Source organism: Olea europaea, unplaced genomic scaffold, assembly GCF_002742605.1.
Source record: "Olea europaea var. sylvestris unplaced genomic scaffold, O_europaea_v1 scaffold626, whole genome shotgun sequence".
NCBI classification, from domain to species: domain Eukaryota; kingdom Viridiplantae; phylum Streptophyta; class Magnoliopsida; order Lamiales; family Oleaceae; genus Olea; species Olea europaea.
In genome coordinates, this window is record NW_019264618.1 from 113958 (window position 1) to 124253 (window position 10296).

Genomic DNA, 10296 nt, shown 5'->3' on the forward strand with positions numbered 1-10296 from the left:
AATAAAATATTAAAATTAGAAAAATATACAAATTAATAATAAAATATTAAAAATAGAAAAATCTACAACCGGACCCAGCATAACCCTCACGCCCACTCAATTCCAACCCTAGAATTTCCCCCTCCTTTCCTTCTCCATCATCTATCCTGCGGAAAACGCCGCACACGTCGAACTGTGAACGTTGCTGTGATCCAGCAGCAGACTGTGATGAAACTAATTCATCATCATTAGCTGCTTCTGCCACTCTCCTTCTAGTTCTTCCTGTCTCAAGAATCCACATCCCCATTTTTAGTTGTAATAGATTACTTAATAAATCGGGATCTATTCTTGTGAAAGTCATGGTAAAAGCAATGAAAATTGGTAACAAACAAAGTAAACACAATTTTTTTTTCTTTTCTTTTTTTTTTTTTTTTTTTTTTTTTGTTTTGGGTTTTTTTTAAAAGTTTGTCCATTATCAGCTTGAAAGTTTCTGGGTCCTTGGAATTTCACGTGTTTTGGGGTTTGTTTTGGGAAAAGGGGAGAAAGAATACTTAAGATTTGATGTTTGTTTGAGTAGTTTATGTGCTGATTATTATGTAATTGTAATTTGATTTGTAACTTGGGTTTGCTTGACTTGTCTTGTGAGTTATCAAACATTATCTATATTGATTTTGCTTATTAATTGCAATTTTTGCAGCATTATTTTGGCTGTAATCATGAGAGCATGTTTGGCTAAGAAGTTTACTTGTAAGTAAATAAGTTTTTTGTTGGTAAAAATTGAAAATAAGTAAGTTTGTGATTACTTGCCAAATATGTAACATTAGCTACACAGAAGCAAGAAAATAGGTAATGTATCTGTTTGGTAATTATAAGTTACTTAAAGTTATTAAAACCAACTCTTTCTACTTTAGCTTATACTAACATGTCAAGTAAGCACTAATGCGCAACATGTATTAACTAGTTATTCCCTTAATTATAAGCAAAGAAAGAATGCTGGCTCATTAAATTTGCATGTTTATGCACAATAAAGGGATAACAAGTAATTACAGCAGTGGTGGTGGTCTTTCTATGACGAGCAGTGCTAGCCTTAGCCAATTCTCTGCTGCAATAAGTGAGAATGCTTGTTTAAAATTCTCTCTTTGTTAACTATTATCAGCCTGGAAGTTAATAGGATGTGTGAATTGTGATGGAAACGGGGGTGTTAATAGGACGTGTGATTGGAATGTATTAATTTGACGAAACTGCTAATTTTGTGCAAGAATTTTTTTTATTTTTTATTTTTTTTCTCTGAAGTGAACCACGTGTGGGGAAAACAGAAATGTCCCAAAATGCTCTGTTCTGGTTCAGTCAGCCTCATAAGTGGATTTTTTTTCTGAGTAAAAGTCACGATTAGAATATGTTTGGTTAGGTGATAAAGGAAATCGGAATGAAATGTATTTTGCCCACTCCACTAAATAAAGTATTATTGCTTATTTTACTTGTAAGTTAATGTTTTGATCTTAACTAAAGGAGTATACCAACAGCCCAACTTGTTATTTGGACAGGATGCAAAACTGATCACAGTGTAAAAGAGATCAGATTCAGATCTAGTTTCATTCCATTTCTATCTTTGCTGGAAGATAATGGTCCAATTACTCTTTTTCAGGAGGCTTGGCAATTTACTAATTGTTGAGGGGAAGTTTTGTTTCGATACTAACGACGTGGTTTTATCTTTGGAAATTGTTTTAAAGAATGATGTTCCACAAAACGAGATAGGTGGAAGGATTTGCGATCTCAGTATGGGTGGTATAGGAAATATTACTCCTAAGGTATGCCTCCTATATATTAATATGGTTTCAAGATGCAAATTTAGAAAGTTCTTTTGGTGAAACATTGAAACTAATTATTTTCTTTTCATTCGAAATTGGGTTTGGCTATTTGTAGGAGTACATTTGGCTAACAGGAACTTGCAGTCTAATTGAACGACAAATCAAATACACTTTCCTAAATTTTTGTGAGGAGAAAAATTAATAGTTTAATAAACATCGTAATACTAAAGATTCAGCAGTGTTGATCCTATATGTGTTTATGCCACTTTCATTAATGTAAAGCTCGACTAATATGTGTCTATGAGAGCTGTGATCAATGTTTTGAAAATCGGACCAGACCGGGTGATTCAATTGAGAAAATCGGGAATTGGTTTGAAAATCGGTCCTGTTTAACTTATAAAACCTTTGAATGAAAACGCACCAAGAAACATTTCGGACTGGCCTCTTTGGACGTAAACCGTGACCCGCTACCGATTTACCCGCCTAGGATAAAACATTGATGGAAGTTTGAAATCGTAAAAACTTTATTACCAATTTCAATTTCACGCAATTCTTCTCTTCTCCACTGGCGACATCAGGATTGTGTTGTGTATAACGATGAAATAGGCTCAGACATGAAAAATTTGTATATTTGTCTAGTAAGCTTACAAGTTCATACCTATATTAAGAAAAAATCTTCCCAAAACTGAGCTTAGCGATCATCTAGAGTTGAGACGCTTCAAGAGTCTTCGCCAAGAGAGAGACGGCAGAATCAACTAGACAATATTACGCTGATGTTATAAAATTGATATGCAATTCATATTTGATATGTTATTATCTATTTAACATATGAAAATTTGTCAACGACTCTGACTTCTTGCGCTATTTTTGCTCTATTATCAAGTTTCTATAGCATTACGAAGTATTAGTAAAGAAAATGATGATTTTATTGAGAGTGCTTTCTCCCTTTCTTTTCATTCTACACCAGGACTAAAAGAAGCGAAGATTGGATAAAATAAAGAAAAAAAAAAGTGAGAATAGAAACTTTACTGAATCAAATGATTTGTACAAATGAGTGAACTTGAGAATATCTACTCATTTCTACTTTCCTTTGTCCCAAGAAAAAGAAGTGAAAAGATTGGATTGAAGCCCAAATTGTAGAATGCTGAAATATTGTGGTAGAAAATAATTTTTTATCAGTGTCATCCTTGACATGTGCTTGCAATTAAAGCAACACATATAATATGTCTAAATATTAATTTTCTGATCTTGACTCTGATTGGATAATGAATTTGATGCAGCACACTATGTAAAAACATAAGGTAGAGGAGATGGAAAAAGAAGATAGAAAAGTAAAAGAGCAAGAGAGAATGGATAAAATTTAGAGAGGGAGCTCTGCATCTATCAATTAGATTTGATATTCAATAATTTGTGTATGCAAAAGCACGATGTCTTTTTATGCTTAAAATCTTTGGTGAGACTCCTTAACCTAAAGGGAATAAATCAAATATAAGAATTCCTTAGAGAACTAATCTTAATTTCTTATCTAAAAATGAGTCTTTAATACTGGTAAATCTTCGTTATATTATCTATTTGCAGCCCATCACAAGCATTGATTAGTCGTAGCCTAAAAAACTTGCAAGCGGATTTAGAATAGTTTGCACCATTAGTGCCACATACCAGTTACAAAAATTGTTCCATCGTCAGGCATGCTTTTTTTTAGACAAACCATCGGTTACTTGGAATGAAAACTTGATTACTTCTATTAATAGGGTTTTGTTAATGAAAAGTAGCAAAAAAATTGGGGAAATGAGTTGGGAAGGCTGCTTTCAAGTGGTTTTTGTTTAAAAGGCCTTTGACCAAAATTTGAAAATAACATAAAATATAAATATGCAAATATTTAAAAAGACAATTATAACCTTCCATTATTTCTCCCCAAACGAAAGAAGAAAGAACCCAATACTTCCCAAATTAGAGGTCTAAAAAATCAAAACAATGTCTTTTTCCACTTCTAAGGCTCACCGTCGATCACTCTCTATCTCCGTTCTCGAAAATTTGAAACTTGCTGGACTACCTTCAGGTAATGTGTATCGCGTAGCTGAATTTGTATTTTGTTTGTTTCTTCACCTCCGATTTTGTAGTAGAAGTTTGTTTCCCCACCCCCTTCTCAGATTTAGGAAGCCAAAACTTCTGTATTATATATGGAAGGGTCTTTACGGTACCTGTAGCCAAATCTTTTGAGCGATTAATCTATATTATGATAGTTTTATGGCGCAAAATTGACAATATTCGGCCTCAGGTGTGCTTGTAAAGGTTATGTTCTGATTTCCTCTTTTTGTAAGAGAGAAAAATCATAATGTTTTGTGAAAAGAAAAAAATGATGGTTCTATTTCCCACTGTTTTAATGTTTCTTTTTATCTGCATTATTATGATTCACCTACGCACCTGACAATAAGTACTTTGTAATTTATATGCTGATTGGATTAAAAGTCTCACATATTTGATTTCCTATTGATAGATTTGCTTCTGCATTTGTTTGCTACATACTAGTGGTGTAGTTTCTTGAAAAATTTAATGGTGGTGATGGCTACATATATGTGATTTGCAAGGCTAAAGTTAACTGTTTCTTTCTTGCAATGAAAAGTTTGAGCTTCTCAATTTCAATTTTGTCTTGATAGCTTAAAGTTTGATTTGTTTCCAGCCTTTGCTTGTAAAAGAGATCATTTTTTATTCTTTAATAGCATCGTCCATGAACTATTTTACGAGTTTTGGATTAATGGTTATTTTGTTTCCATCATTCTTTTGTTTCTTATTCTTGTTTGGGTTATTGGCTATTTCTTCAGCATTTAACTCTTTTTCTTCAAGTCCAAAGCCATCTCTTTTCATTCTTCCAGGAAAGATCGAATAATTTGTAGAAAGTTTACCAAATTTTTAAAAGAAAAAATGACTTCTTTATGTTAGGTTTAAATGATTTAGAAAATGAAAAAATGCTAAATTTGTAAACAAATTACTATACTAAGGTGCGACATTTAACTATAAAGTCACCACATGCACAATTTATAATACATTGTACTTACAAGTTCTATAAAGCACATAAGTTTAAAACGCCTAATAAGTGAATATCAAATAAAATATACTTTGTTGTTAGCAATGATAACACCTGCTATTAAATTTCATATTCTACTACAAGAAAAACTAGAAGAACTAGGTAGTTTGTTTTAATATTTCTAGTTTTTATATTTGTTATTATGTGCTTTACCATCATCAGTTCTAATATTAGTACATATTTATAATTTGCAGTGCTATGGAGAAGATTCTTCAAGTAGATGCTACAATTACGACGAGATGCAGATTGCAAATAGTGCAAGATGTGTATGAGAAGCTCGATACAAGTTACAAAAACAAGCTTAGTGAAAGCTGCTTTGGATCTCTCCTTAGGTTGAAGGACATAAAGTTGGCTTCACAAGTTATACATCAGTTATTATTGCGAAAGATAAGGACCAACAAAAAAGAAGTTTGGTTTAAGATAGGAGAGAAAAATGCAAAATTTGGATTGGAAGAATTTATTTTAGTTACGGGCTTAAATGCGGGTGATGATAACGACGTAGATAAGACCTTGGGGGAAGAGTGTCGGATCGTGAAAGAGTATTTTAAGAATAGTGGGGGGAAGATAACAAAGGGAGATTCTTACAATGCATTTGTAAATTGCAAGAAAAGAAAGAGCGATAAGTATAAGTTAGGATTGATCGTAATCTTGGCGTACGTCCTGTGGGCTACGGAAGAGAATACATACATCGATTTATGGTGGCTAGACTTGGTGGACGATCTAGATAGGTTCGAGACGTATCCATGGGGAAATTTTCATTTGAATATACGATCAGTATATTCAAACGTGAGATGGGAGATAAATTGAAAAGTTCGGACGTCGAAGGTGAATCACGTTGCCGATATTCATTGCACGGCTTTCCCCTCGCTATAATGGTATGAACAAATAATACACTTGACTCGTATTTTTGTTTATATATATAAATTTGTGTTGTGAGATAATATAAATGTTTGTTTTGCAATATATTTGGGCATTTGAAGCGATCCCAACTTTGGGAATGAAGTTTGGTATGAAATATCCAGATGTAATACCAAGAATGGTCGCTTGGGAAATGCCGAAGAGGTTAACGTCTGCTGCCATTGAGAACGTGTTGAATTCGAAGGAGGTAAAATTGTCTTTATTAAGTTTAATGGGAACAAATTGTGGAATTAGCTTCATGAATGACTAATGACTTGCACCTTTTAATATTTGCAGTTGGAAGTTAATTCCACATTGATTCCCACCGAAGCTGAACTTGAAGAGGCCTATTGGAAAGAGTTGAAACCAACTGTAGAAGAAGATGAGAGTGTTTCACATCATTCCGAAGGAGACGAGGTTGAGCAAGATGTCGAGCCATATCATGCATACCACGAAGAGTCTCCTAGAGCAACCCAACCACCACAGCGTGGTTTTGAGATCAATATAGAGGATTTATTGAGAACGGAAATTGAAAAACTTGAGGGAAGGCTATAAGCAGTTATATTGACTCGACTTGATCGGATGGAGAAAAAGATTGACAGGTTAGTTGAATTGGTTGTGGCGGGTCGATTTCATCCAGCAACTAGTGCATTTGATGGTGCCACTAGTAGCACATCTTATGTACCAGAAAATGAACCGAAGGATGGGTTGGAAAAGGAGGTTGGGTTTGATGATGTGACAGATGTACATGCTGTTGAAAGAAAGGTAGATCTGCCTGAAGAGAATTCAAAGTTGGAGGAGGAGGAGGTTAGAGGAAAAAAATGTAGGAGGGAAGGAGTTGGAAACTGAGCCTGGATTTGATGATGTGAGAGATGTGCCTGCCTCTTTGGACATAAATCGTGACCCGCTACTGGTTTACCCGGCTTAGGATAAAACATTGATGGAAGTTTGAAACCGTAAAAACCTTATTACCAATTTCAATTTCACGTAATTCTTCTCTTCTCCACTGACGACATCAGGTTTGTGTTGTGTATAACGATGAAATAGACTCAGACATGAAAAATTTGTATATTTGTCTAGTAAGCTTACAAGAAGTTCATACCTATATTAAGAAAAAATCTTCCCAAAACTGAGCTTAGCGATCATCTAGAGTCGAGACGCTTCAAGAGTCTTCGCCAAGAGAAAGAGACGGCAGAATCAACTAGACAATATTACGATGATGTTATAAAATTGATATGCAATTCATATTTGATATGTTCTTATCTATTTAACATATGAAAATTTCTCAACGACTCTGACTTCTTGCGCTATTTTTGGTCTATTATCAAGTTTCTATAGCATTACGAAGTATTAGTAAAGAAAATGATGATTTTATTGAGAGTGCTTTCTCACTTTCTTTTCATTCTACACCAGGAGTAAAAGAAGCTAAGATTGGATAAAATAAAGGAAAAAAAAAAAGTGAGAGTAGAAACATTTACTAAATCAAATGATTTGTACAAATGAGTGAACTTGAGAATATTTACTCATTTCTACTTTCCTTTGTCCCAAGAAAAAGAAGCGAAAAGATTGGATTGAAGCCCAAATTGTAGAATGCTGAAATATTGTGGTAGAAAATAATTTTTTATCAGTGTCATCCTTGACATGTGCTTGCAATTAAAGCAACACATATAATATGTCTAAATATTAATTTTCTGATCTTGACTCTGATTGGATAATGAATTTGATGCAGCACACTATGTAAAAACATAAGGTAGAGGAGATGGAAAAAGAAGATAGAAAAGTAAAAGAGCAAGAGAGAATGGATAAAATTTAGAGAGGGAGCTCTGCATCTATCAATTAGATTTGATATTCAATAATTTGTGTATGCAAAAGCACGATGTCTTTTTATGCTTAAAATCTTTGGTGAGACTCCTTAACCTAAAGGGAATAAATCAAATATAAGAATTCCTTAGAGAACTAATCCTAATTTCTTATCTAAAAATAAGTCTTTAATACTGGTAAATCTTCGTTATATTATCTATTTTGCAGCCCATCACAAGCATTGATTAGTCGTAGCCTAAAAAACTTGCAAGTGGATTTAGAATAGTTTGCACCATTAGTGCCACATACTAGTTACAAAAATTGTTCCATCGTCAGGCATGTTTTTTTTTAGACAAACCATCGGTTACTTGGAATGAAAACTTGATTACTTCTATTAATAGGGTTTTGTTAATGAAAAGTAGCAAAAAATTGGGGAAATGAGTTGGGAAGGCTGCTTTCAAGTGGTTTTTGTTTAAAAGGCCATTGACCAGAATTTTGAAAATAACATAAAATATCATTATGCAAATATTTAAAAAGACAATTATAACCTTCCAGTATTTCTCTCTAAACGAAAGAAGAAAGAATCCAATACTTCCCAAATTAGAGGTCTGAAGAATCAAAATGTTGTCTTTTTCCACTTCTAAGGCTCACCGTCAATCACTCTCTATCTCCGTTCTCGGAAATTTGAAATTCGCTGGACCACCTTCAGGTAATGTGTATCGCGTAGCTAAACTTGTATTTTGTTTGTTTCTCCACCTCCGATTTTGTAGTAAAAGTTTGTTTCCCCACCCCCTTCTCAGATTTAGGAAGCCAAAACTTCTGTTTCTTAGATTTAGGAAGCCAAAACTTCTGTATTATATATGGAAGGGTCTTTACGGTACCTGTAGCCAAATCTTTTGAGCGATTAATCTACATTATGATAGTTTTATGGCACAAAATTGACAATATTCGGCTTCAGGTGTGCTTGTAAAGGTTATGTTCTGATTTCCTCTTTTTGTAAAAGAGAAAAATCATAATGTTTTGTGAAAAGAAAAAAATGATGGTTCTATTTCCCACTGTTTTAATGTTTCTTTTCATCTGCGTTATTATGATTCACCTAAGCACCTGGCAATAAGTACTTTGTAATTTATATGCTGATTGGATTAAAAGTCTCACATATTTGATTTCCTATTGATAGATTTGCTTCTGCATTTGTTTGCTACATATTAGTGGTGTAGTTTCTTGAAAAATTTAATGGTGGTGATGGCTACATTTATGTGATTTTCAAGGCTAAAGCTAACTGTTTCTTTCTTGCAATGAAAAGTTTGAGCTTCTCAATTTCAATTTTTTCTTGATAGTTTAAAATTTGATTTGTTTCCAGCCTTTGCTTGTAAAAGAGATCATTCTTGATTCTTTAATAGCATCGTTCATGAACTATTTTACGAGTTTTGGATTAATGGTTATTTTGTTTCCATCATTCTTTTGTTTCTTATTTTTGTTTGGATTATTGGCTATTTCTTCGACATTTAATTCTTTTTTTTCAAGTTCAAAGCCATCTCTTTTCATTCTTCCAGGAAAGATCGAATAATTTGTAGAAAGTTTACCAAATGCTTAAAAGAAAAAAATGACTTCTTTATGTTAGGTTTAAATGATTTAGAAAATGAAAAATGCTGAATTTGTAAACAAATTACTATACTAAGGTGAGACATTTAACTATAAAGCCACCGCATGCACAATTTATAATACATTGTACTTACAAGTTCTATAAAGCTCAAAAGCTAAGAACGCCTAATAAGTGAATATCAAATAAAATATACTTTGTTGTTAGCAATGATAATACCTGCTATTAAATTTCATATTCAAAAAAATTTCTACTACAAGAAAAACTAGAAGAACTAGGTAGCTTGTTTTAATATTTCTAGTTTTTATATTTGTTATTATGTGCTTTACTATCATCAGTTCTAATATTAGTACATATTTTATAATTTGCAGTGTTATGGAGAAGATTTTTCAAGTAAATGCTACGATTACGACAAGATGCAGATTGCAAATAGTGCGAGATGTGTATGAGAAGCTCGATACAAATTACAAAAACAAGTTTAGTGAAAGCTGCTTTGGATCTCTCCTTAGGTTGACGGACATAAAGTTGGCTTCACAAGTTATATATTAGTTATTATTGCGAAAGATAAGGACCAATAAAAAAGAAGTTTGGTTTAAGATAGGAGAGAAAAATGCAAAATTTGGGTTGGAAGAATTTATTTTTGTTACGGGCTTAAATGCGGATGATGATAACGACGTAGATAAGGCTTTAGGGGAAGAGTGTCGGATTGTGAAAGAGTATTTTAAGAATAGTGGGGGGAAGATAAAGAAAGGAGATGCGTCCAATGTATTTGTAAATTGTAAGAAAAGAAAGAGCGATAAGTATAAGTTAGGATTGATCGTAATCTTGGCGTACGTCCTATGGGCTACGGAAGAGAATACATACATCGATTTATGGTGGCTAGACTTGGTGGACGATGTAGATAGGTTCGAGACGTATCCATGGGGAAAGTTTTCATTTGAATATATGATCAGCATATTCAAACGTGAGATGGGAGATAAATTGAAAAGTTTGGACGTCGAAGGCGAATCATGTTGTCGATATTCATTGCACGGCTTTCCCCTCGCTATAATGGTATGAACAAATAATAAACTTGACTCGTATTTTTTTATATATATATAAATTTGTGTTGTGAGATAATATAAATG

General features: G+C 33.2%; 1 protein-coding gene across 4 annotated transcripts; it reads left to right on the plus strand.

Annotated features, from left to right (window-relative positions):
• The first annotated feature begins 399 nt into the window (after positions 1–399).
• Positions 400–7079, plus strand: LOC111389822. Of its 4 annotated transcripts, none has more exons than XR_002701801.1 (5): positions 400–726; positions 1524–1787; positions 5067–5747; positions 5853–5977; positions 6067–7079. XR_002701801.1 is itself a non-coding variant. In XM_023014801.1 (4 exons), the coding sequence occupies exons 3-4, from the start codon at positions 5870–5872 to the stop codon at positions 6322–6324; spliced, it is 366 nt and encodes a 121-aa protein (XP_022870569.1). In that variant the 5' UTR covers positions 746–1787; positions 5067–5747; positions 5853–5869; the 3' UTR covers positions 6325–7079. The 4 variants fall into 4 exon arrangements, 2 of the variants coding, with proteins under 2 accessions (XP_022870569.1, XP_022870567.1); XR_002701802.1 differs by having other exon boundaries at positions 1625–1787; XM_023014801.1 differs by lacking the exon at positions 400–726 and having other exon boundaries at positions 746–1787.
• Positions 7080–10296: the final 3217 nt, after the last annotated feature.